Source organism: Cadophora gregata, assembly GCF_030347475.1.
Source record: "Cadophora gregata isolate MNR1 chromosome Unknown scaffold_11, whole genome shotgun sequence".
NCBI lineage: Eukaryota > Fungi > Ascomycota > Leotiomycetes > Helotiales > Ploettnerulaceae > Cadophora > Cadophora gregata.
In genome coordinates this window covers 1873455-1896632 of record NW_026695934.1, presented here as the reverse complement: position 1 = coordinate 1896632, position 23178 = coordinate 1873455, and the positions used below count along the sequence as shown (strand labels likewise).

General features: G+C 49.3%; 10 protein-coding genes across 11 annotated transcripts; 5 read left to right on the top strand and 5 right to left on the bottom strand.

Annotated features, from left to right (window-relative positions):
* The first annotated feature begins 40 nt into the window (after nucleotides 1-40).
* On the top strand, nucleotides 41-2444 carry ONS95_002740 (uncharacterized protein). The gene is made up of 5 exons (XM_058496015.1): nucleotides 41-305; nucleotides 351-548; nucleotides 607-758; nucleotides 814-1204; nucleotides 1258-2444. The coding sequence occupies exons 3-5, from the start codon at nucleotides 636-638 to the stop codon at nucleotides 2166-2168; spliced, it is 1425 nt and encodes a 474-aa protein (XP_058354745.1). The 5' UTR covers nucleotides 41-305; nucleotides 351-548; nucleotides 607-635; the 3' UTR covers nucleotides 2169-2444.
* A 701-nt stretch (nucleotides 2445-3145) lies between these two features.
* Nucleotides 3146-3478, bottom strand: ONS95_002739 (uncharacterized protein; the record flags this gene model as incomplete). Its single annotated transcript, XM_058496014.1, has 1 exon — nucleotides 3146-3478. The coding sequence occupies one exon, from the start codon at nucleotides 3476-3478 to the stop codon at nucleotides 3146-3148; it is 333 nt and encodes a 110-aa protein (XP_058354744.1).
* A 696-nt stretch (nucleotides 3479-4174) lies between these two features.
* ONS95_002738 (uncharacterized protein) lies at nucleotides 4175-5351 on the bottom strand. Its single transcript, XM_058496013.1, has 4 exons — nucleotides 5187-5351; nucleotides 4916-5022; nucleotides 4810-4842; nucleotides 4175-4739 (listed from the first exon to the last, which is right to left on the bottom strand). Exons 1-4 carry the CDS (start codon nucleotides 5270-5272, stop codon nucleotides 4681-4683), a joined length of 285 nt encoding a protein of 94 aa, XP_058354743.1. The 5' UTR covers nucleotides 5273-5351; the 3' UTR covers nucleotides 4175-4680.
* A 147-nt stretch (nucleotides 5352-5498) lies between these two features.
* On the top strand, nucleotides 5499-6971 carry ONS95_002737 (uncharacterized protein). Its single transcript, XM_058496012.1, has 4 exons — nucleotides 5499-5950; nucleotides 6058-6073; nucleotides 6240-6376; nucleotides 6471-6971. The coding sequence occupies exons 1-4, from the start codon at nucleotides 5718-5720 to the stop codon at nucleotides 6646-6648; spliced, it is 564 nt and encodes a 187-aa protein (XP_058354742.1). The 5' UTR covers nucleotides 5499-5717; the 3' UTR covers nucleotides 6649-6971.
* Nucleotides 6972-7030: 59 nt separating this feature from the next.
* CBP4 (assembly factor cbp4) lies at nucleotides 7031-8189 on the bottom strand. Its single transcript, XM_058496011.1, has 3 exons — nucleotides 7997-8189; nucleotides 7702-7886; nucleotides 7031-7560 (listed from the first exon to the last, which is right to left on the bottom strand). The coding sequence occupies exons 1-3, from the start codon at nucleotides 8047-8049 to the stop codon at nucleotides 7418-7420; spliced, it is 381 nt and encodes a 126-aa protein (XP_058354741.1). The 5' UTR covers nucleotides 8050-8189; the 3' UTR covers nucleotides 7031-7417.
* A 1186-nt stretch (nucleotides 8190-9375) lies between these two features.
* ONS95_002735 (uncharacterized protein) lies at nucleotides 9376-13764 on the top strand. The gene is made up of 3 exons (XM_058496010.1): nucleotides 9376-10541; nucleotides 10589-13099; nucleotides 13160-13764. Exons 1-3 carry the CDS (start codon nucleotides 10022-10024, stop codon nucleotides 13294-13296), a joined length of 3168 nt encoding a protein of 1055 aa, XP_058354740.1. The 5' UTR covers nucleotides 9376-10021; the 3' UTR covers nucleotides 13297-13764.
* Nucleotides 13765-13822: 58 nt separating this feature from the next.
* ONS95_002734 (uncharacterized protein) lies at nucleotides 13823-16507 on the bottom strand. Its single transcript, XM_058496009.1, has 2 exons — nucleotides 15685-16507; nucleotides 13823-15566 (listed from the first exon to the last, which is right to left on the bottom strand). The coding sequence occupies exons 1-2, from the start codon at nucleotides 15751-15753 to the stop codon at nucleotides 14481-14483; spliced, it is 1155 nt and encodes a 384-aa protein (XP_058354739.1). The 5' UTR covers nucleotides 15754-16507; the 3' UTR covers nucleotides 13823-14480.
* Nucleotides 16508-16666: 159 nt separating this feature from the next.
* On the top strand, nucleotides 16667-18341 carry ONS95_002733 (uncharacterized protein). 2 transcript variants are annotated; one of them, XM_058496007.1, is made up of 3 exons: nucleotides 16667-17489; nucleotides 17548-17622; nucleotides 17679-18341. In XM_058496007.1, exons 1-3 carry the CDS (start codon nucleotides 16783-16785, stop codon nucleotides 17851-17853), a joined length of 957 nt encoding a protein of 318 aa, XP_058354737.1. In that variant the 5' UTR covers nucleotides 16667-16782; the 3' UTR covers nucleotides 17854-18341. The 2 variants fall into 2 exon arrangements, with proteins under 2 accessions (XP_058354737.1, XP_058354738.1); XM_058496008.1 differs by having other exon boundaries at nucleotides 17548-18341.
* Nucleotides 18342-18440: 99 nt separating this feature from the next.
* On the top strand, nucleotides 18441-20007 carry ONS95_002732 (uncharacterized protein). Its single transcript, XM_058496006.1, has 2 exons — nucleotides 18441-19255; nucleotides 19360-20007. The coding sequence occupies exons 1-2, from the start codon at nucleotides 18516-18518 to the stop codon at nucleotides 19844-19846; spliced, it is 1227 nt and encodes a 408-aa protein (XP_058354736.1). The 5' UTR covers nucleotides 18441-18515; the 3' UTR covers nucleotides 19847-20007.
* A 46-nt stretch (nucleotides 20008-20053) lies between these two features.
* On the bottom strand, nucleotides 20054-23096 carry ONS95_002731 (uncharacterized protein). The gene is made up of 7 exons (XM_058496005.1): nucleotides 23085-23096; nucleotides 22705-23033; nucleotides 21728-22514; nucleotides 21507-21674; nucleotides 21164-21453; nucleotides 20967-21075; nucleotides 20054-20917 (listed from the first exon to the last, which is right to left on the bottom strand). Exons 3-7 carry the CDS (start codon nucleotides 21982-21984, stop codon nucleotides 20221-20223), a joined length of 1521 nt encoding a protein of 506 aa, XP_058354735.1. The 5' UTR covers nucleotides 21985-22514; nucleotides 22705-23033; nucleotides 23085-23096; the 3' UTR covers nucleotides 20054-20220.
* Between the last annotated feature and the right edge of the window lie 82 nt (nucleotides 23097-23178).

Here is a 23178-nt window from a genome sequence, read left to right as displayed (position 1 = left end):
GCAGCTGAGGTGTTGAGGTGGCATGTCACGTGACACATCCGCCGCAATGATGCGTTTGAGGCTGAAAATAGCCAGGCTCAGAGACCCTCATAGACAGGCATCTGAACACTGTCCCACAATTATGTTCTATAACAACCTATTCCTCGATAAGTATGCAGTCGCTGGAATTTCTCGTTCCCACAGCTGCTATCGTCACCGACCGTTCAACCTCAAGACTTGGCAACCCGGCGCTTCTCTGACACCTCGCCTGGTTCGATGTGCGATGTCAACCATTGCCATACGCGCCGTGCTAGAAGATGGCTCTGGTATGTAGAGTACTGGTAAGCTATCGTGCCCGCTAACTCCAGCAGTGGAAGGTGTCCCAGAGGAAGATCTCTATAGACATACTAGGCATCGCTGGCTGTACGTGTACGAGTCTCTAAATTATGTGTATTGATCAGTCAGGTACAATGAGGCGCGCAACCTGTCACAGCGATATCTCAAATTCAACCTGCAAGGTCTTGTACAAGTCGCTGTTGAAGCAGCGTCCAAAGAGGGTGCCCAACACTGTAAGCCACCAGAGCTGTGTTTTGTTATATCATTGTCCTGGTTTAACTAGGCTTCTAGGTACGGAAGTCCTCAAATGCAAAGAGGGAATGAACAATAGAGCATATTTGCTTAAGATGGACAATGATTCGGTGGTATTCGCCAAATTACCAAACTCGATTGCGGGACCGCCGTTTCACACCACAGCATCAGAAGTCGCCACACGGACCTTTGTTAGTGTCTACGCAACTCCATCAATCTCGTGTTTATTTGCTAATGCCCCCGAAGCTGGCCGAGGTCTTGGATATCCCAACCCCTCGCATACTGGCTTGGTCTGCTCGAAAGGCTAATCCGGTCGGAGCAGAATATATACTGGAAGAAAGAGCTTCAGGTCAACCCCTGGGGGCATTGTGGCAGGATTGGAACAAACTGCCACTGTTGAATCGCTTTGGTATTATAAGGGAAATTGTCAAAATGGAGCGTAAGCTTGCAGAAACCATATTTCAGCACTGTGGCTCGATATATTTCAAGGATGACTTTCCCCGTGGTGAGGACATCAAGCTAGCAGATACTTGTACAGTATCACCTTCGACGCTTGGGAGATATACTTTGGGGCCCATGGTCGGTATAGATTTTTGGCAAGAGGCGAAAGCTGGCATGGACCTGGACCGTGGACCCTGTGAGTACTTATGCTGACTTCTGCCTGGCCTTTATTGATATTTAGCTATCTAGTCAACGGTCCCCTGGAATTTCTTAAAGGTAAAGCCGTGGGCGAAATGAAATTCATTCAGAAACACGGTCGCCCGCGGTTGAATATCGCTCGCTCTTTGACAGAGCCTGAGCAACCCGAGGAGATGTTAGAGCTGTTGAACCAATACCTCCAGCTTATTCCAGCTATGATACCGCCTTCTACAACAGATGATCTCCACGGCTCCACTCTATGGCACCCGGACTTGCATCTTGACAATATGCTTATCGACACCAGAACAATGCAAGTGACGAGCGTGATTGATTGGCAGTCTACTATAGCAGCACCATTCTTCCTTCAGTGTGGAGTGCCAAAGCTGTTGCTGCATTCAGAACCTCTGTCGTTTGATTTTTCAGCACTAAAGCGGCCTGACAATTACATGGACCTCACACAAGAGGAAAGGGAAGAAGCTGATCATCGGCGGGGAAACAAGCATTTATTGAAATACTACCTCGAGATCACGAAACGCGACAACCCAAGGCACTGGGCCGCGTTAACATCACATAATGAGATCAGAGTCCAACCCGCCAGGCTTGTGCAGCATGTATGGGAACAAAATATCATGTTCTTTTTGAAATTAGCACTCATGAAGATTGTCAACAGATGGGAGCAGTTCTGCCCTGACGCTGGCCCATGTCCCGTTAACTTCAATCAGATAGATCAGGCCGTCTTTGATTTTGAGGCCGAGAATAGGGAGGCTGTAGGCTCTGTCTTGAGCCTTCTCCAGGAAAAATACAACTTGCATCCCGAAGGAAATGTCGTATCGGCTAGATATGATGAGATGCAGATAGAGATGATGCGATTAAAGGCTGGTTTTCTGTCCGGTGCAGCCGACGAAGAAGAGAGGCTTCTTGCGGATAAGTTGTGGCCTTATCAAGATACTGTTGAATCGTGACCTATGTTATTCTAGCAAAGTCACGGCCTCCTCAAGTATCCAAGTTGGAGGAGAAGTTGCACCCGTCCTTGAGTAGTTGGAACACAAGTGTATTACAGTTGGGGTAGCTCGCTAACCTTTGAAGAACTTCGTGTCTTTACAATGTCTTCTCCATTGATGGCTGGTCCTCTGGTTATACATGGATACATATATGTGGGTGAGCGCTTTATTTTGGCCTGGGCTTGTCTACGGCATTCGGATGTGATTTTGCTTGTAACCTTTTGGTCCATATTGAGGTAAACACACTCAATTTTAAATGTTGCATGCGTTGTATATCATTGACCTTCAGGTATTCTTTCCCGCAGCTATAAATCACTGTCATTTGGCTTCTGGTACTGGACGACTTTAAACTTTGCTAATTCTCGCGTATGGTTTAGCGAGATAAACAACCCCGGCACTAACGACCTGAGTGGCATAAGTCCGTCACATGATCTTGGCTGAAGCCAGTACTTTGATAATGGCTTGTTGTTAGAACGTCCAGGCTAATCTGATCATTGCATGTTTGGAAGTTCTAGCCCTCCAAGTAATTGATAGTGGTGTGTTTATTCTTGCCAAACTGTGCTTCGCTCCGATCATTCTCCCACCTATCTTTAATGGATCCTTTGAGCTGGGGCCTTGGATAATCGTGAAGAGGCAAAACAATTTGTGATATAAGCATGCTCTGAGCTATGTAAATTTTGAGTAACTAGACAAGTTGACTTGCAGCATTGGAATCGCTCAGCAGTCCCTATCCCCATCACCAGCGAATGTTCAATTACACTTCAGCGATCCCGTTGTGATTGTAGTCACCTCAGCGTATTAGCGTTCACTATGATTAGACTCGGCAAAGCTGCTTCGAAGTAGGGTGCTGAACCTATCAGCTTCATTGCTCTTGCTGCCGCGAAAGTAAGTGGTGTGTTTCCTGTTTATCACTGGCATTGATGCGTCGAGACTGGCGTTTACGAAGCAATTTGTACCCGAGTGCAAGACCATTTTTGCATCACTGAATGCAGCACCGGAGGAACAGCTGTGCTAAATGGGTTCTTGATAATGCTTGGGCGCCTCTTTGGCGTGTTAGTTGCGAAGTTCATGAACTTTTGGGTCAGTTCGGAAAAATGATGTTCGGTGGATCCTACACCGAAGAATTCATGGTCGGCTTCATTCCCAACTACTGTCGTCAGTTCCAATCTTCGATACCCAGCTTCCCATACTGTGCTGGGGGACGTTTCATGGGAGAAAGTTGGATGGAACGCACTCACAAAATAAAGAAGCAAGGCACCCCTGCCTGTCATACTGCAACTGTGTAGGACATCAGGGTATTACGGTGGGAAGACACACGGGTATGCTGTGACCATGGAATCAAATTAGCTAGTGGCATGTTGATCAGGTTGGATAGGAAGAGGGGACTCACTTGTGTTGTTCCAGTCGGGAATGCAATGGGCAGAAGCTGATCCCAGCAGAGAAGCTCTAAAGCTGCTTGGGATTTCAACTTTTTCCAACATAGGACCAAGAAATTGCAGGTCAAATGGCTCTCGAACCAGCACTTTCCGGTCGTCACAGGCATTAGGAAACGTTTGGTGAACGCCTCCGTGAGACCCTATGCTCGCTTTCATGACGACAAGGAGTGGAGGCTTTCATACTAGGAGTTTTCAATGAGTATTCTTTCACCGATCTGGCTGGCAGGCTGCCTGACGAGGAGTTGGACTCCTGGGAGGGCCTCTTTGGGACGACCATGGGTTAATTGGACGATGCAAAGTTGAAGCGCAACTTGAGTAGAGGGAACTTGATGTGGTTCTCTACATGGTAGAAGCTGGCCTGTTATATCCCTAACCGTGCCGCGGCTCTGGACCCTATGACTGGATTTGACTGCGCTGATTGTCCGCAGCCTGAATCAGAAATGGCGGTGGATGCTAAAGACAAGACGAACTTCCGAGAAATAGTATCCAATTGGCCACAGAGGATACAGAGACTTCGGCAAAACGAGAGTAGCACGTTTTTGATGTATCAATTCGAGAGTAGGAAAGGGAACGAGTGTCATTGTCTGCTTTCCGTATCAAGCTTTCTCCTAAGGTAGATTTGTAAATGAGATGAATGGATTCCTTTTGGATACCAATACTGTTGTCTATGCATTGTGGCACGGAAATTGTGCCATCCTCGTCAAGACAAGTGCGTGTCGGCACGGAGCTAGAGTTCAGACCTTACAATGAGAATTACGCATGGAAACAAAGGGCAACAAAAGAGATACAAGAAAAAAGACTTGGACTTGCATCTGCTGGAAACCATCTCGGCTCAGTAGTCTCAGCTGTGATGATAGAATGAACACATAGCTTTCCACAACGGGCTTCTCACTGCTCAACCTTCCGACATTCAGACCAACTGAACTTCCAAGCAAAGCGAAGCCTTCGAATGGTGCAAGAAACGGGGTCGAAATGATGGATTTCCTATGCCTCGGATCCATCCTATATGTACAGCCGTCCCTCTACTCCATGCAGAATCATATCCCTGCCTTCACCAGCCCCGTAACCTTCTCCTCGATCTCCTTATCCGACAAACCTATTTCCGTTAGCCAATTGCTTAATTATCTCTATATGTCCTCGTTATCGACGATCCGGCACCAACTCACCAGCTAATGGCTCGCTCTTCTCTTGTCCGAACTCTGCTATAAATCAGCCATGATCCTAATCATCTCCTGCAACCCGCAGCGCGGGAACGATGACTTGTAGACTGACCATATCTTGCATATACCCTCGGTTGTGTACCAGCTGCTTCACGGAGCATGATTGGTGTATTTGGGTTGTGTTTCTTCATGGTTGGGTATGTGCGGGCAAGGAATGATCTGGCAGTCCATAATCAGCATTGCACTCCGCACCAGTCCCGATCCTCCCCAAAAACAACTGTAACTGATCATAGCCATCTCCCCTGGCTAGACGCTCTCCTTCTGCGAATATCTCTGGTCCCAATCCTGTCCCCCGCGCCCCGTCTATGTCCAGTTCAACTAACCTCGTAGCAACACTGTGCTCGCCCGTCTGGCAGAACAAAAACCGCACCTCCTTCAACGTCTGCGAGAAAGCGTATTTGGCTGACATCTTCCCTGACCTTCCTCTTCGTTGTGGTGAGTTCAATTGGTAACGCAAGACGCAGTCAGTCGCAACCAAACATTCCGTGAGGCTCGTCGTCAAGGTCCGTCCATGCACACAAGTGGCGCTAAACTTGACTTTGTGCAAATGCATGCCAGCGCCAAGCCATGCACAAACGCCGATAGGGCCTCCCGCAATTATCCGCCGAACTGGACCTCAACATTTCGGTCCTTGCTTCACTTTGAAGAGAAGAGAACATCCTCACTTCTGGATCTCCATCTCCACTCCACCGCCTTACCTCATACGCGCACATCCATTCAATTGGATCCTCTTCTTCTACCTTCGAGTCTAACGTCAACTCCGCGTTTCATTCTAGATAATTACGCAACCCGAGTTCGGAGTCTTTATTCGCCTGCAATAGAGTCATAGCTATCTCTCAACTTCATACACAATAATGCCTGCACCAAGCACCCTCATGCGCACCGCGCGCCCGGCTTTCCGCTCGCAATTCTTCAAGTCACAAACTGCTGGTGCTTTCCGGTCGAGCAAGAACACCGGGTTCAGGTTTGGTGGTTATGGTGGTGCGGGGAAGAGATGGCAGAGTACGGCTGCGCCTGAGGCGGCTGCGCAGAGCTGGTTTAGCAGGATGTGGAATAGTCCGATTGGATTGAAGACTGTGCATTTCTGGTGAGTGGTTCCTGTTTGTATGAGAAGGATGAGTTGGACGTGTGCGTTGGGGAGTGGAGGAAGAGAGGTGAAGTGTTGGCTGGGACGTTGGCTAATTGATGTTGTAGGGCTCCTGTCATGAAGGTACAACCTCCCATCCCATGCTTACTTCGAGTTATGACATTTACTTCCGTCAAGAACTGCAATTTGGGAGAAGAAGAGCTTCGTTCTGTGGAATGGAGCTATGCATAATCGCATTTCTTGCACATCAATATACATATAAGATGGACGTAAAGCTAATGAGTACAAGTGGTCGATTGTCCTAGCAGGAATATCGGACATGTACCGCCCAGTCGAGAAGCTCTCCCTCACTCAAAACGCCGCCCTCACAGCTACCGGATTGATCTGGACCCGCTGGTGCTTGATCATTAAGCCAAGAAACATTCTGTATGTCTTCCGAAACCATCCTTCCACCCACTGCAAGATACAAAACGGCAGATAGTGAGGAAAAGTTTTGGAATCTATAGCTAACGCTTTTCAGCCTCGCAACCGTCAACTTCTTCCTAGGAATGGTCGGTATCATCCAAGTAACCCGCATCGGACTCCACAACTACAACAAAGGCAAGACACCCGGTGATCAGCTCGTCGAGGCAAAGGAGAGCGTGAAGGAGACTGCAGTGGGATTGAAGGAGGACGCTGTTAAGGCTGTGAAGGCATAGATGTAGCGGGTGCTTAGAGTAGGCGAGGCAGAAGAATGCACGGAGTCGATGGGACACATAGGATGAATGGCGGGGTAGTAACCCTGGATTGTACGAAAGTTCAGCAATGCGACGCGATGGATTTTACAAAATGGACGAGGAGGCTTTCTTTGCAGAGAGAGATAGAGCTTTCTATACGCACGTGGACACGGGTAGTGTACCTATTTCAATCACATTTCCGCATAATGAGTTCTCGCGCCTTTCAACGACGTTTTCTTCCTGAAGTGCTTCTCGGACCTGCCAATCGATCGTGCCACGCCTTTCTGCTTTATTTCAAGATCCTTCGCGTGCCATGAAAGTGTTATACATGTTTCTGAGCAATTTGGACTATTCGACATGCTCACTTAGTTTTGCAAGTGCTCGTTAGACAGAGACTCTGCTGCTATCCAATCTAGGACGGGAAGCATTTCTGCAGTAAATACATATATACTCATCCCAGATACCACCATAGAGAGGCGAATACCAATTCATATGCGACTCAACACCGGGATTTGAGACTTTGAATGTTCCGTCCGGATCATAACCACATTGATCGTACAAATCTCCCCCAGCATACAACCCTAGGTAATCGATAGTCCTTTAACGCCTTGCCGCCGCGCATTCCTTTCCGGCATGCAGTAATGTACACCCATTTGAGCCTTTCCACACTGATACACACGGATATCATATCATGTCAACTTCTTCAATCCTTCGATTCCCCTTCTCATCCAGAATCCTACACCATATCCTCTCACAAACTCCCTCCAGGAACAGGCTTCAGTCCGTCATTCCGCATCTCCTCTTTCCGCTTGCGCATCTCCTCGAGGAGTTTCGCCTGTTCCGCGATCTTGCCGTCGCGTTGTTTGCGCTCGTCTTGTTCGGCTGCTACCCATACTGTTGGTGGAGGAGGTTAGTTAGTTATGGTTTTGATCCTCAAGATGTTTTCGCTGTGGCCGTAATGATGCCATCCTCCCAGATCCTCAAATCAAACCCTCCCCTCAAAAACGGGCCAAGAGGTGAAAAAAAAAGACCTACTCGGCCTATCACTCTTCGAGTACTCCCTCAGCTTCATCGCAAAATGGTCAAAGTCCTCCTGCTTCTGCAGCCGGTTCTCCAAACTCCGCTTCTGTAGTTCCGGGTTGTACTTTGCGAAGAGCTCTTCTTCCGTGGGTGAGACCCAGATTACGAGGGCCGGGCCGCCGATGCAGCAGATTGAGGCGCTGGAGGGGAGGAGGGGTGTTAGTCTTTGGGGGCTGGAGATTGTGGTTGGGGGATGCGAAGAGAGGGGAGAATGGGTGGTGGGAGGGAGGGGAGAGGGGGAATGACATACGCGGCGAGCATTTTGCCCCAGAGAGCCCAGTTTGTGCGAGGTTTTGGGGGCATTGCAACGGGATGGTGGGATTACAATCAGGATTTTAGAAGTGGGAAAGTGGGAAGTCGAATGAGGTTCAGCTGGGTTGGGATTCGGTTTGGAGTTGATCGCGGCGCTGAGCTGCTGCGGTTGATGATCATGATGTCGATATTTTTACGGTGGGCGGGAGAGACCTGGAGTGCTGCTTGGAAGTGTGGCTGTGTGGCTGGTGGGTGCGTGGCGTGTGGCTCGGTCCGGAAAGTGGGGCGGGAGGGAAGGGGAAGGGGAAGGGGGTTCGTTGTTTTGTTCTACCTACTCAGGTTGTTCCGCTGAAATGATTCAGGACTTTCAGGATTGGAGAGGGCAAAGATGATATGAAACTTATTGACTGGGATAGTATATACATACGATTGAATTATATGTCACTCTTCGGATCTTAAAGTTACTTGGTAGATTTGATGTCCGCCCGGACCTCGCTATGACAATTACTCGTAGAACAGATTGCCTTCGTGAGGCTCTGACAAAAGTCGCAAATCCACCCCATCATCTGATACGGCCGAAGATAACGCTGAACTGTATTGTTAGATCATCGTCAAGTCCTCCCTATTCGGGTGGGAATCAAGTTTGCTGGACCCGTTTTGAAGTTGCAGCTTTAAGCGGTCCCGTCAGTTCTGTTGTTACAGGATCGCGGTGGGAGCTGATCTCCGTGCTTTGACTGCTGTATATGCCTCGATCTTGAACTTACCGTATCGTGGAGCAAAGTCAGAAATAACGGGGAAATAAAAAGTGGAGCCAGGAGAAAGGACGTCATGAGGGAGGTACAGAAGTGATCATGAGATGGAGATGCAGATTCAACGAACGACTGCGCCCAGAACTTGAAGGCTTGAACCAGCCGAAGAGCACAGCCACGGCCACGGCTTTACTACTCTTTTCCACTTCAACACCAATCCTTGAATATGGATGTTGCCGGCCCAGGATTGGTGAGAACCACTCTATTTCATGCGTCCAATGATAGCGCTGCGGTCCCTTACATTAGTTTAGCCCCTGTTGATTTTGAGACGTGGGCGAACGAGGGAGAGCGAGGGAAACGAGGCCAATCGCCGATAATTTTCATGCCCGGCCATGCCGACGAGGGATGAGGATGAGGGATGAGGGTTGCAACGGAAGGGAATGAAATAAAATGAAATACAGTGTCTAAGCCATAAATGTAGGCAAATGCGAGCATAGTGGAGTTTATGCTTCTCAAGCTGCTATTTTCCATGGAATATGGAATGAAAGTCATTCCTGGAGAGTGAATACTATCAGGTGAACTTTACTGAGACTGATTTGATCATCTGGTCTCTTGTATGGGTGGGTAAGGGTAAGGTATTTACGAAAGTACTGTAGGTATTCGCTTGTGATTCTGCTGTCCAGCTCCAGCTGTCTGTGGCTTTCCGTACGCACCTCCGAGTAGTCTGGTCAGATCTCGGGCGCGGGTCTCGAACTTCACCTTCTAGCTCAGCTCAGCTGGCTTGCACAACAAGCGCCCCTGCCATCCATTCCCCCACCACCACACGGACGCAAAGACAAGACGCCCTGCAACACAACGAACGGCACTACTCTCCGTGATTGATTGAGCGCCTCCATCAAGTCTCCTGGAGTTGCATCGCATCTCGTCCTCTCTTCAGAGCCTCCATCTTTCACATTCATCTGCGGAACATCCAAGGCAAACAAACAGTCCATACACGCCCCTTCTTGCACTTGGCCCACGTCGCCAATCCTTTCCTCGAAACGTATTTACGACAGCATCAACAAACCGTGGCCAACTCGCCCCAGACCTTCAGGACTCGCACCATAAATCAGGACAAGCATATTCTCGCCGCAGGGCGGTTCTGGATGGCTTGCCTCTTGTAGCAATATCAGCGAAAAAGTTTGTGATCTAGGTGAAGAAAGGGACAGCACGAGGCTCGAGGTTCGAGGTTCCTGAAACAAAGGATTCAAAAACCTGCCAAATCGAACAACAAAATGGCATACGATCAGAATCAGTACCAGCCTCCACAACGACCATATAATGGTAGAGCCGCGCAGAGGCCTGGACCACCACAGGGCTATTCTCAACCACCGGCGCCTGCGCAGCAGTACCCTCAGCAATATGACCAGTACCAGCAGGATGGATACGGGTATGATGATTATAATAATGGGTACTCGCAGGATTATGATAGAGGATACGATGATATGAATGGAGGCGGGAGAGGAAATGGATACCCGCCACAGAACGGAGGATATCCCCCGCAGCAGGAGTATTATGGAAATGATCGAAGAGGAGGGGGAATGCCGCCACCGAGAGGAGGTGCGAGAGGAGGACCTATGCAGAGACCGCCAACAGGAGACTCAAACCGAGGACCGATGCAAAGACCACCAATTGCCGATGGAAATCGAGGTGGTTATGATCCACGAGGAGGCCAAGGCAGAGGATATCCAAACGGTGGCCCAGCCGGAAGAGGCAGACCACCTTTGGACAGACATGGGAACTCTGATCCCGGATGTGAGTAGTGTTCCAGTTGCAATGAGGCCACAGCTGACTCTGACCAGCGAAAAAACCACCGGCCCAAGGTATGCCCCGGAAACCATTGAAGACGCCACCGATGTCTCCCGATCAGACCTCCTGGGACAATCCGTTCCCTGCTTTCCCTGGCGCAAAGAAAAAGACATCGGTCTCGGAGGAGCAAGAGATTTTGAACAAGATGCAAGCAATGGATCTTGCGAACCCGCCACCCCAAGGAAGACCTAGAGGTAATGGAAGTCAAAGTAGTGGACCAGCCAGGGGCGCCTCGACAGATGATTATGGAGGACGTTCTTCTCTGGATAGTCAACGACGACCTAAACCAAATGATTACGGGCGAACTTCGGCGGAGAGCTCGAGAAGTGGACCTGGCAGGGGTTATCCTCCTCCAGGACCACAACAAGGATATCCTGAACCTCGGAGAGGTCCCCCAGGCCCAAATCCCGGATATGGACCGCCTCGACAGAATGGATATGGAGAACCTGGATTTCAGGATGGATATGGACCATCATCTTCTGAGAGAGAGCGTGGTGGCCCGTCGAGAAGCATGACGATGCCCAATGAAATTCAACCACCAATGGGACGTCAACCGCCGATGGGACGTCAACCGCCGATGGTTATGAATGGTCCTGGTCCAAGTGCACCGTACAATGGTCCTGTGGGCAGAGGAGCTCCAAGACCATCCACAGCTGGTGGGAGCCGACCGCCTCCTCAACGAACGTATCCAAACCAGCCTCCGGCAGCGGATCCGTACGCAAATGGTGGTGGCCAAGGTTACGGGCATGGAGCAAACGAGAGTGTTAGCGACTTCTATGATTCATACTACGATGATCCTCATGCTGGAAGGCCTGGATCAACAGGTTCAGAGATGCCAAATTTCGACATAGCTCCCAACAATTCTGGAAACACCAGGAGAGGAGCTTCCATCGACGGACATATCCAGCCTCCCATGCAGAACCAGGCCTACCAGCAAGTCAAACCTATGCAGCCACATCCTGATGCTCGGCACCGAGCTCAGCCTCAAGCTGCGGTTTTTGACATGGTTGGAGATGCTCCACCCATGCCAAATGACTATGGTCAAGGACAGTATGACGACGGTTATGGCAATGGATATAACCAGGCGCCTCGAGGCCCGCCTCAAAATGGTTATGGAGGATTCGATGATCCAGCGCAGCAGAATGGGTTTGCTCCTCCGCCTAGAAGTCAGTCTGCTGCGCCCGGCGGAGGTCGTGGAGGTCCTCCTCGTCCTATGGCTGGGCTTCCAAGCGGACCAAAACCTGGCTTCAATGGTCTTCCCAATGGGCCTGCTCCTGGCGGCATGGCACGAACAAACACGATGCCTAATGCAATGGGCGATACCCTACCTTCTCATCCACCACCCGTCCGTGCTGGCCTTATTCCAAACTCTATCGCTAACCAAGCCAATAACAAGCCGCCTCCTGTCCGAAATTACAATAATATCTCACCCGCCCAACAAGCTCCACCTCCTCAAGCAAACGGGGCACCACCAGCGGCCACTGCAGTCGATTCACCTCCAGTTACGGCTGCTGAGTTAGAGCAGCTGAGAATCACGATTAAAATCAACCCTGGCGACCAAGCTTCTGCAATGCTTCTTGCCCGCAGATTGGTTGAAGCCTCAGACACTCTGGCTCCCCAAATTCCTGACCAGCGAGCACGGAACAAGGCTCGTGAGAAATATATTATGGATGCACACAAGCTCTTGAAGAAACTCGTCGCGCAACAAAATCCAGAGGCTATGTTCTACTTGGCCGATTGTTATGGACGCGGTGCCTTGGGTTTGGAAACAGACAACAAAGAAGCGTTTACTCTGTATCAATCAGCCGCCAAAGCTGGTCATGCAGCAGCAGCATATCGAACAGCGGTCTGTTGCGAGCTTGGGAATGAGGAAGGTGGCGGTACTCGCAAAGACCCTCTCAAGGCCATCCAATGGTACAAACGCGCAGCTATGCTCGGCGATACTCCAGCCATGTACAAGATGGGCATGATCCAACTCAAGGGCCTGCTTGGGCAGCCTAAGAACCCCCGCGAAGCAGTTGGCTGGCTCAAACGTGCCGCCGAGCGTGCAGATGCTGAGAATCCCCATGCCCTCCATGAACTGGGCCTCCTATACGAAGCGCCACAAGGAACAGACAACTCCGTCGTCCGTGATGAAGCGTACTCTTTCAGCCTGTTCCAGCAATCCGCTGATCTCGGGTACAAGTTCTCGCAATTCCGTCTTGGTGCCGCATACGAATACGGGCTGTTCAACTGTCCGATCGACCCTAGGCTGTCGATTATGTGGTATTCTCGTGCTGCGGCTCAGGAGGAACATCAATCTGAACTTGCACTATCGGGATGGTATCTTACGGGCTCGGAAGGTGTTTTGCAACAGAGTGACACGGAAGCTTATCTCTGGGCTAGGAAGGCTGCTATGGCTGGTCTTGCGAAGGCTGAGTATGCGATGGGCTACTTTACTGAGGTTGGGATTGGCAGTCCTGCGAACTTAGAGGATGCCAAGCGGTGGTATTGGAGAGCTGCTGGTATGTGTTGACATTTACCCCATCGTTGATTCCAGTTCCCTTGTACTAACGAATAAACAGCACAAAATTTCCCGAAAGCGAGAGAAAGACTCGAGGATCTCAAACGTGGTGGATCGAAAGCGGGCTTGAAAGCTAGAGAACGGATCTCTAGATCGAAGGTCGGCAAGCAGAATGAGGGCGAGTGTGCTGTTATGTAAGGCTGGACACAACAACACGATGAAAACCAAAGAAATGGGAAGTCGACTGGAGCCGTGTGGGATGATTGATGGGTTTATGGATATGGGATTGGGAACGAGAGATGCAATCGAGTGCAGATGGAACGAGTTCAGGGTTGGATGGGCTGGGCCCGGGACCCATACGGATGATTGATTGATGAAATCCCAATCGAGCGAGCAGATGGTTCGAATATGCCATGGATCGCTCGAGGAGGAGATTCGATTTGATATGGCAGCCAATGTAATGGGTGGGATGATTGCTATTTGGATGGGGATTTTGACGTGGACCTGGATGTGGATATCGATCTGGAAGATCTATAAATGTCCATGCGTTTGAGTCGGTATGATGGGCGGGCGGGCGTTGAATCACTGAATGGAATGGATTTGTAAAGTTAGTACGATAGTATAAAAGTAAAAGCTATATATTACCAATGCGAGGCATTGCAATGCTAAGTTTCTTAATGCTTTAAACAGTCTGTTCAGAATACGGCAGGTCAGGGCAGGGCTGGGCTGGACTGGATTGGCTTGGGGAGTGGCGTTTGGAAATGGAATTGAAATGAATGGAATTGAAATCAACTAAATGGAATCTCGATCCAGGATTTGGACACTGGGTGGAGTGGATGTTGTTTACTTTTAGACTTGTTTCGCTTATTCATAGGCTCCACTTCTCTCCTCACCCTCGCTGCCCCCTCTATCTTCTTTCCCTACCACCTCCCTTTTGATTTACGTACCTCTTCCCCTCATCTTCCCCACTTCCTCAACGTATACGAATGCGTCGATTGGATGCTGGGTGATAAAGATGTTGCGTAAGACTTTCTTGGAGGCTTGGGTTGAGCTTTTTATATTGGGAAGAGGGTCGGTTGATCAGTACTGTTGAAAAAAATCCATTTGCAAGAGAGATTTGGGCTGTGCAAGGGGTTGGGTGGTGAGAAGTTTGATGGCGGTTGGTGGTGGCTAGAGAGTCGAGGTAGAAAAAGCTATAGAGTTAGTTGTTCGGAGGAGTGTTGGATTTGGAAAAGACCCGAACCCTTGCTGGGCATGTCCTACAAGAATGGAAAGGTAGCGGAAGTATCTCTCAGTTGCTGGCCGGGCAGGAACAGAATCAGTCAAGAGTTGGACAGTCACCACCAAACGAGCAGAGAATAGCATGAGTTACAAACGCAAGTTCATTCCACATCCACAGCTCTATCAACTAATTCCTGCCGATGCTCCTCAACATGCGCAAGAAAAGTATGCCAACCCAACGCCGCCTTATCAGCATCACTCAACACCTCCCCGACAACAACCAAAATCCTCCTCGACCACCCATTAATCCACCACCACTGCGCCTCATACTTCTCCAACAGCATCGCATAATGCGCAAGAATAAACAACGACATTGCATCCTTGTTCCTCAGGCGATCCCACACCTCTTCATTGATCATACATGGCCAGGCAACGACTGTCCGCACATCGTCTGCTTCGCCGGCTGATTTCATGAATACGTTTTCTAGCCGTCCGATAGCGTGGTCGTATATGGGATCTGAGCATTGCAGTCTTAGATTCTCAAAGGCGCGTAATGCGACGTAGGAAAGGATTAGCTGGTGGGATTTCAGCCGTGGGACGAATTCCCTGAGTGAGGCGATAGGTGTCCCACTTATTGAGTCCCAGTGCATCATGAAGATGGTCTTGCATCCTCTTACTAGCTCCAGTAGATGGAAGATATGATCTAGCTGTAAATCCTCTTTGACGATGATAGGAGAGGAGTGAGCCCATACGACAAGCATGACGGCGAAGGGGAAGAGAGTCTGAGATGTTTCGGAGGTGATGTTGCTTAGTTGTTGATTGAAGAGCTGGACTCCCAGATCGTGATGATGGAGAGCACGGAGTCGGTACTGAGCTGAGTTATCTGGCTCAAGAAGCGCAAGGTGTATAGCTGCTACGGAGAGGATCCCATGAATCAGGACCGGATGCGAGCGTGCCTGGTAGTGAATATCTCTCTGCCAGACCAGCCGCTGCTGCTCGCCCGAGAACAAGGTGAGTGCCGTGACGGCCGTGAAGTGGTTCATGAGCGTCAAGTCGAGCATATCGAATGTGGGGCCTGAGGCTGCCCCAGCCTCTGTTGGTGTTGATGTCTCTGGAGATGCGATCGGGCTGCCGGTTGAGTCTGGTGGCGTTTTGAGTGCCGAGACGCGGGTGCTTGTTGAGAGGGGGTAGACGCAGGGACAGCTGGCGCGTATACAATACGAGCAGGAAGGCCGGGCTTCGCTACACTAATCAACCAAGCGGAGTGTCAGTCAGTTAGTGACAGTCAGGGGAATGAGTAAAGCAAGCTTCTCCCAATATAAACTTTATCTGGGTGGATAAGTAAGTAGGTAGGTAGGTGGGTACCTTGACTTTCCGTTTCTTGCACTCCTGGCATCCGAGTCGTGATTTCTTGTGAGTACGACGAGTTGGCATTGTGAAGTTGGAGCTGCAGAGCAGCTGGTGGAGAGTCGGACGAGGTTTGCGTACAACGGTCGGTTAGAAGATCTTCATGAAGCTCGAATTACTTTCCGAGACTTGAGTGCCTGGGATGACATATAATCCAGCTTGGAGAGTGGTTGTCGTGTCGGAGAGGGCGCAGGGCTTGGCCCGTGATATCGGTGTCGGGAATAACATGACCGGTTAAGTCACGTGCTAATCACCGAAGTCGATGTATTAAGAGGACCTCCGCCCAACGCACAAAGATATAAAGAATTATCGGTCTTGGCAGACAGTTTAGAAGGAGCTACTCAGCCTCCTGTTGGTTTTGAGGTACATTTCTTTGAGATGTCGTAGCTGAACATACGTACTCTCAAAGCTTGGCAGCCTTGCCAAGATCGGCCAGTTGCTGCAGTCACCGATGCGGTCTCGCTCTCGCCTATCGTATACCTCTAGTGTACGATAGGCGAGAGCGTGAGTAAACAATGTAATTGGATGATGCACAAGGCATCAAGGGGCTGAACACGGTCGGCGCATTACCATTGGAAGATCTTGGTCTTTGATACTGGAAATGATACGGGTGAACCATTGCGAGGTTGTATCAACGGACTGGGCTGATTACGTTTCCGGGACGCGTTAACTTCAATGTTGTGTTCTCCTTTTAATGACTGGTAACCAATTAAGCTGGGACTGAAAAGAAGATTTCCAACACTGTTGTTCCTGACCGATGGACAAAGGTCGCTAAGCTTAAGGTGATGCCGCGTGCCGTTTGAGGCTCAGAATATCATGCAATCTCCCGTATCGCGGGGCCGCAAACATAAAGTACGAAATACGAGTACCGAACCTGATCAGCGCTTCCATCGATTCTTATAAGACGTCTCGCTGACTCTCCTGTTCTTACTCCTGTATACAAATCAATCCATCAATTCCAAATCCCCAGCTTCCTCGATCCGTGTCCAGAACATCAACTGGTTTTCCATCACACACACCAACTAATCTCTTGAGTGTTTGCACTTCAACTTCACCATGTCCAGCACCGCCGACTGCAAGAGCATCTCTCCGGAGTGCCCCATCGAAGACACGATCTATGGCTACTACCCAAACCTCGGCGCCAACGTCGTCATGGTAGCCATCTTCGCCATCTGCGCCATTGCTCAACTCTATCTCGGCTTCAGATACAAGCTGCGCGCCTACCCCGCCGTCGTCTTCCTCGGCTGTCTAGGCGAGTGTGTCGGCTACGTCGGTCGAGTCCTCATGCACTCCAACCCCTGGGACAGCGGTCCATTCATCATCCAGATCCTGCTCCTCATCGTGTCTCCCTCCCTCCTGGCAGCTGGTCTCTACCTCACCTTGAAGCATCTCGTTCTTCACTTCGGTCCGGAGTACTCGCGTCTGTCGCCGAAGTGGTACACATGGCTTTTTGTTGCGTGCGATGCTATTGGATTCCTTACACAGTGTATTGGAGGCGGTATCCAAGCGTCGGCTGATAATACGGATCAGAAGACTCTCAATATGGGCAACAATATCATGGTGGCTGGTGTTTCGTTCCAGGCTGCGACGATGGTTGTGTGTGGTTTGTTGGCTGCAGACTTTGCGTATAGCCTCTACAGACATCGAGGAGAGAGAAAGACAGCAGCTCAGGGTACTTCACCCAGAGGTGCCAAGGCGTTCCAGTTCTACTTGGCCTGTTTTGTAACTGCTTTCCTTGCTATTTTGACTCGTTGCATCTATCGGTATGTTGGAGGTCCTTGTTTCAAACACACTTTATATATTTTACTAACAGATTAACAGTATTCCCGAGATGGCTGGTGGCTGGAAGAACCACTTGATGAGAGATGAAGTTGGATTCATGATTCTCGATGGAGCGCAAGTTGATCCAATCTCCCAGTTTGTGAATCGTACTGACATGACCGCCACTTTAGTATGATCGCCATTGCCTCTATTCTCATGACCGTCGCATTCCCAGGCGCATACTTCCCTGCTATGAAGAACAAGGCAAAGAAGGGGAGCCAGAGCAGCGAGATTACAATCGAGGATGGCAGAGCCACTAGCGAGGAGTTGAGCAACTTGAAGCCAACGAACTACTCTCCTGTATAATCAGCTTTGGATGGACTTGGAGACGCTTTTCATATTTGTGGTTGAGAACTCTGGGGATGGGTCGATAGAGTGTGAGGCACATGACGGGCGAGTTTGCTAGATACCTTTTCGAATTGGGGCTTCTTCTTTGTTTTAGCGTTGGGAAGTTTCGTTTGTATGCGGATAGAATAGAATAGAGAGATTCCATCTTGACCTTGACCATGCTTTGCTTCAAAACAAATCATTTCAGAAAGAATCGTCCACTAGTTCTTTGCCCCGCCGGGAGAGTGGCTCGAAAACATGAGAAACTGCCCTGGCTGAATGAATCATATACATTAGCAGTCCTGGAAAAATAAAAGGAGAAGAAAGAAGTGCTTAATTTTTGGAACCAGAACAATTTTCGATATGTGAAGTGATCTCACTTCCATTCTCATCAACAGCTTCGGTGTTACATCAACAGCTTCAGTGTTACAAACATCGTGACCATTCTCGAATCTGTTTAACATGGGCGCGCTTAGTAATTTATGATTAATTGACTCTCCGACAACATGCTTCGGACTTCAAATTAGGCCGCATTTGTAATTCGATTCCCAATATAACATAGATCTAATCATAATACACAAACAGGTTAATCCAACTGTAATATCTGAACCGCTCCCTCTGTCCCTCAATTCCTCTCCACCATGTCTACAACCAGAAAACCCATCCTCATAGCTGGAGCCGGGCCATCCTCCCTCCTCCTAGCCCAAGCCCTCAACCGAGCCTCAATCCCCTTCCGCATATTCGAACGCGACGCATCCGTAGCGTTCCGCGCCCAAGGCTACCGACTCCGCCTCTCCTCAGAAGGACTAAGTGCCATTGAATCAGTCCTCGGACCGGAGAAATGGCAAGAGTTCTGGGACACGTGCGGCAGGACGGGAGGCGGAGGGTTTGCACACATCGATAGCCATACTGGGGAAATCATCACTCCAGACCCGCCAAAGAAAGATGAGAAAGATGACAATGGAGCCGGGAATTTGAATAATCTTGGGGAGATTCTGACATCACGTGATGGAAGGATAGTTGGTATTTCGAGGGGGGATATGCGGAGGCTTTTCATGGCGGGATGTGAGGATTCGATATTTTGGTCTCATCATGTTACGGGTTATGAGTTGACGGTTTCTGGGGTACGTGCTGTCTTTGCGGATGGGTCGAGGTCGGAGGAGGGAGATATGCTTGTTGGTGGTGAAGGGATCTATTCGAAGGTCGCTAAGCAGGTGTCGAAAGGGGCCTTGAAAGTTTATGATACTGGAGCGAGGGCGATTCATGGGCAGGCTCCGACGGCGGCTTTTAAGGGGCTTGGGGAGGGTGTTTTTAGGATTACGGATGAGTCCAATCCGAAGGGAAAGATCTTTATTATGACGAATGTTCGGTCTGGTGATATGTGAGCATTGCATACATCTCAAATCCTCTCTTCAGACTGTTTATACACACATCTCAACACTTTCTTTAATATATTTGGTCAGTTGCTAACTCTCGCACAACTAGGGACAACCCCGACTTAGAATTCGGCTGGACCCTCGGCGGCGAACCCGGCGTCATAACAGCCCCAAACGACAACTACTCCATCATCGGCGAAACCGCAGCCAACATCGCCAAAGACCTAACCTCCAACTGGCACCCTCGCTTCAAGCCCCTTTTCGACCAAATGAACACATCCGAAGCCGCCTTCTGGAAGATAACCTGCTCAACTCCTACCGGTGTGCCGGAATGGGACAACGAGCCAAGAGTGACTGTCATTGGAGATGCGGCGCATTCAATGACGCCAGCGGGTGGTCTTGGTGCGAATACGGCTGTGCAGGACTCTGTGCTGCTGGGTAGGCTGCTGGTGGAGGCGGGTGGGTGGAAGGAGGGGGTTACGGAGATGTATGAGAGGGAGATGAGGATTTATGGGAGTAGGGCTGTGGATACGAGTTATAATTTGGCGAAGGCTGGGTTTGGGATTTATATTGATGAGAATTCGGAGACTGTTTAGGCGGAGATTGTAGTGGAGGTGGTGGAGTGGCAAGATACAGAATCTTTTGAAGGATTAGCAAGTGTGGGTTTCTTTGCGACCCCGCTCAGTAAATCGGATTGATATACAGACTTCTCATATCACTATTGTAATGCAAATATTGTGAAGTTTAATTATTTTCAGGTTCCTCCTTGGTCATCAGGTACTTTTTATTCTTTATCAAGAATCCCTCCATGATGTGCCAACTATCAAGCTAAAGACATGCAACGACCATCATTTCATTTTGCAGTCTCCAAAACTTTATTATATAGACTATTACTCTATTTATGCTAGTTATTATGTTTGATCCAAATATACGCACCAATCTATACACAAAATCTACTACCACCAGGGCTTCAAAGCCTGCCTCTAATCCTAATTTCCAACATCCTCATCGGCACATACAAAATAGCACTAAGAACCAACGCAACTTCAAATCCAATATCACCAGTAGTCTCCGCAAGTGGCCCCGTATACCAAACTTGCGACATACACGGGATGACAAGACCAAACGACAAGATCGCAGCCCCAAGAGCAGCAAACCCAGTCGGCAGATCTTGAGGCGAATTCCAGATCGCATGATCGTAAGTATCGCAGTTCTGTTTCCGGAATACAACGTGCTCTATAATTACAATAGACGTGAATGCTGCACTCCAGTACGCAATCAAATAGATGAAGTTCTCCAAAGCAGCGAAGAAGGAGGACGCTGCGCTGATAGAAACAGGGATTGTTACAGCCACTGTCAAGATTGCGAAGAGAGGTCGTGGGACTTTTGTGAGTATAGGGTGTAGGATCTGGTAGTTCAAGGAGAGACTGTAGAGCGATGCAGCCATGTTGCCGATTAAGGAGAAAGCGATGATGACGGCGACGAACTTGCCGAATCCGCCGGCGCTGGTGAGCATAGCGGCGAGAACGCCACCGACGGAGTAGTCTTCGTAGGCTTGGACCCATTCTGGGTTACTTGGGACGGCTCCGCCGATTGCTGCGCCAAGGATGATGAGGAGGACGGTGGGGATGAGGAGGCCGAGATAGGTATATGCGAAGATGCGCTTGCTATAGGCTGTGAGTGTTTCATCGGGGAAATTTGGAGAGGGATGCTTACGATGGCGCGTCGGGGCTAATGTAGATGGAGAAATCGGACGCGAGTGCTGCCCATGGAATAAGGTAGCCTGCAATGACACCTCCAAATGAGACGATTGTACCAGCAGAAGCTATTTGGAACATCAGCCCTGTCTCTATCATGATTTGAGACTTCAAGATTCCGGCTTCCATAAAAAACCGAAGTCAAAACATGCTTACCTGGCTCCACGACCGCTTGCTGAGTCAATGTCTTCCCACCACATCCAGTCGCAATAACGATCGCAATGAGCGCAGGAATCCACGCATATCTTTCATACTGGTGAAGAACTTTCATCCCACAAAAAGATATAACCAGTGCGACGATTGAGAGAACCCCAATGCTTGCTCCAATACTGATGGTTCCTGGATTGACAGCTGCAAGTGTCGTACCACCAATAACCGAGGAGATGATTACGAATCCGGAAATTGTCGCGAGGTTGAGGACAACTAGTAGTGAGGCACCATAAAGTCTGTGAGATGATCAGTCAAATATTCTGGATTGGGTAGTTTATGTACAACTTACCCGAAACTATACCGTGCTTGAATCAGTTGTCGAAGACCAGTCTTGGGACCAAGAGTTGACAGGTACGCAACGGGAAGCGAACAGAGAATGCCGAAGAATGTCGTGATGAGGGATGCATCTCTAAGACTGAGACCAAAAATGAGTGTCCCGAGGATTCCAGTAACAATACTGCGAGGTAATTTGTCAGTACAGTAAATATTCTCATGTTGTTGGAGACGTACGCTAGTGGCGTCACGCTCATGGTGAACCATATCGAGAAAATATTCACGAAGCGATCACTGGTCCTTTCCTTGACAGGAACAGGTAAGACTCCACGCTCCTCGATACCAAGTGCAATCAACTTCGTCCGCCATGCTGGTTCCCTTTGGATAGACAGTGGCTTTGAGTCGACGGCATCGACCACATCAGAGCTTGCGTGCTTCTCGACATCGAGTGAGTCAGCCCCCACTTCGGGCGGATGTGACTGAACGTTCAACATAATCGTCGACTGGTAACGCCTGTGCCTTGGACCAGAGTAGTTCTCCAAGAGATGCGATACAGATTCCAAGATGTTGGAGTGAAGTTCGTGATTTATGACTCCAGTGGCATCAAGAACTCTTCAACTACTTCCCCGAAGTCGCAGGGTCCAAGTCTAGCCAAACAAAGACTTTTAAATGTCAGATGCCGGTACCGAAAACTCGTTTTGTGGGATCCTAGAGATAAGCATGCCGGGTGCCAAGGGGCTGGATTCGATGCCAATTGGACGTTCTGGTTCGGTGGCTCTTGTGGGGTGGAGCAAGAATGGGATGGAGTGGCGCCCTTCGGTTAGAAATGGGTTTGTGTGCCTCGGACAATTCTGTCTGCTCTGAGGACGCTGTTTATATTGATTACCCTATCTGTTTCGCATCATGCCGGGGATGATGAGCTTGCTGGTATTTTTGTTGTAGCGGGATCTCTCTGTACTGTGCAAGATGGGAAGCTCAAGATGGAGGAGAGAAAAACCCTTCATAGTGTCGTGTCACGTGACTACTATCGCTCCGTTAGTGGCCAGGACATCTACCAAATTACTGTTAAGCTTCTTAGAATTCAACAAGAAGAATGTAATGAGAGTCCATCAGGTCAGTCTTGAGACTATGGCTTCAGAATTCAGAACAGACGAACCTCAATACTGGGAGCGAAGTGGTGGTATCAAGCGACAGTTCAAAATACAGGGACATACCAGGGGAAAAAATCAACAAATCAGCACCGCAGCCCAAACATCAGATATCGGATATACTAGAATCACCGTATAGTACCAAAAACTAGAAAGGGAAGTGGCTTGTTATAATAATATACGTGGTTGCTGGACTTCCAATTTCAAGTGATTGGCCATATCACATGACCCAACCGACCTTCCACCTCGAACCTCGAACCTCTACCTATCTACCTGCTCAATCTTCTAGTCCTTGGCATGTTTCCTGGCTTTTCTAGCTCTTATCTAAATATTCCGTCAAACAATGGAACCGTTCGATGTTACTGCCGTTACTCCATGACTTATGTGTTTTTCTTCTGATTAATGCATAAACGTGTGTATTTATCGGGTATTGCATGCTGACTTACAGATTGAATGGCATCAATGGGCTGGCGGCCAGCCTTGCGAAGAAGACCGACATACCTCGGCTGGCTTGCTATATTGATAATCTCAAGACTGTAT

Excerpts from the sequence above, each read along its gene's own strand:
- ONS95_002740 (XM_058496015.1), top strand. The coding sequence starts at position 636 with ATGAACAATAGAGCATATTTGCTTAAGATGGACAATGATTCGGTGGTA. Across the intron at positions 759-813 it reads AAGTCGCCACACGGACCTTT|CTGGCCGAGGTCTTGGATAT; the intron begins GTTAGTGTCTAC and ends ATGCCCCCGAAG. Across the intron at positions 1,205-1,257 it reads GGACCTGGACCGTGGACCCT|TCAACGGTCCCCTGGAATTT; the intron begins GTGAGTACTTAT and ends TTAGCTATCTAG.
- ONS95_002738 (XM_058496013.1), bottom strand. The coding sequence starts at position 5,272 with ATGTCAGCCAAATACGCTTTCTCGCAGACGTTGAAGGAGGTGCGGTTT. Across the intron at positions 5,023-5,186 it reads GAGCACAGTGTTGCTACGAG|ATCATTCCTTGCCCGCACAT; the intron begins GTTAGTTGAACT and ends ATGGACTGCCAG. Across the intron at positions 4,740-4,809 it reads GAAGAGCGAGCCATTAGCTG|GTTTGTCGGATAAGGAGATC; the intron begins GTGAGTTGGTGC and ends TAACGGAAATAG.
- ONS95_002737 (XM_058496012.1), top strand. The coding sequence starts at position 5,718 with ATGCCTGCACCAAGCACCCTCATGCGCACCGCGCGCCCGGCTTTCCGC. Across the intron at positions 6,377-6,470 it reads ATTAAGCCAAGAAACATTCT|CCTCGCAACCGTCAACTTCT; the intron begins GTATGTCTTCCG and ends AACGCTTTTCAG.
- CBP4 (XM_058496011.1), bottom strand. The coding sequence starts at position 8,049 with ATGCCCCCAAAACCTCGCACAAACTGGGCTCTCTGGGGCAAAATGCTC. Across the intron at positions 7,887-7,996 it reads TGGGGCAAAATGCTCGCCGC|CGCCTCAATCTGCTGCATCG; the intron begins GTATGTCATTCC and ends CCTCCCCTCCAG. Across the intron at positions 7,561-7,701 it reads CTCGAAGAGTGATAGGCCGA|TATGGGTAGCAGCCGAACAA; the intron begins GTAGGTCTTTTT and ends CTCCACCAACAG.
- ONS95_002735 (XM_058496010.1), top strand. The coding sequence starts at position 10,022 with ATGGCATACGATCAGAATCAGTACCAGCCTCCACAACGACCATATAAT. Across the intron at positions 10,542-10,588 it reads TGGGAACTCTGATCCCGGAT|CGAAAAAACCACCGGCCCAA; the intron begins GTGAGTAGTGTT and ends GACTCTGACCAG. Across the intron at positions 13,100-13,159 it reads GTGGTATTGGAGAGCTGCTG|CACAAAATTTCCCGAAAGCG; the intron begins GTATGTGTTGAC and ends ACGAATAAACAG.
- ONS95_002734 (XM_058496009.1), bottom strand. The coding sequence starts at position 15,753 with ATGCCAACTCGTCGTACTCACAAGAAATCACGACTCGGATGCCAGGAG. Across the intron at positions 15,567-15,684 it reads GCAAGAAACGGAAAGTCAAG|TGTAGCGAAGCCCGGCCTTC; the intron begins GTACCCACCTAC and ends TTGGTTGATTAG.
- ONS95_002733 (XM_058496007.1), top strand. The coding sequence starts at position 16,783 with ATGTCCAGCACCGCCGACTGCAAGAGCATCTCTCCGGAGTGCCCCATC. Across the intron at positions 17,490-17,547 it reads TTGACTCGTTGCATCTATCG|TATTCCCGAGATGGCTGGTG; the intron begins GTATGTTGGAGG and ends ACAGATTAACAG. Across the intron at positions 17,623-17,678 it reads TTCATGATTCTCGATGGAGC|TATGATCGCCATTGCCTCTA; the intron begins GCAAGTTGATCC and ends CCGCCACTTTAG.
- ONS95_002732 (XM_058496006.1), top strand. The coding sequence starts at position 18,516 with ATGTCTACAACCAGAAAACCCATCCTCATAGCTGGAGCCGGGCCATCC. Across the intron at positions 19,256-19,359 it reads AATGTTCGGTCTGGTGATAT|GGACAACCCCGACTTAGAAT; the intron begins GTGAGCATTGCA and ends TCGCACAACTAG.
- ONS95_002731 (XM_058496005.1), bottom strand. The coding sequence starts at position 21,984 with ATGTTGAACGTTCAGTCACATCCGCCCGAAGTGGGGGCTGACTCACTC. Across the intron at positions 21,675-21,727 it reads ATGAGCGTGACGCCACTAGC|TATTGTTACTGGAATCCTCG; the intron begins GTACGTCTCCAA and ends ATTACCTCGCAG. Across the intron at positions 20,918-20,966 it reads ATTAGCCCCGACGCGCCATC|CAAGCGCATCTTCGCATATA; the intron begins GTAAGCATCCCT and ends CACAGCCTATAG.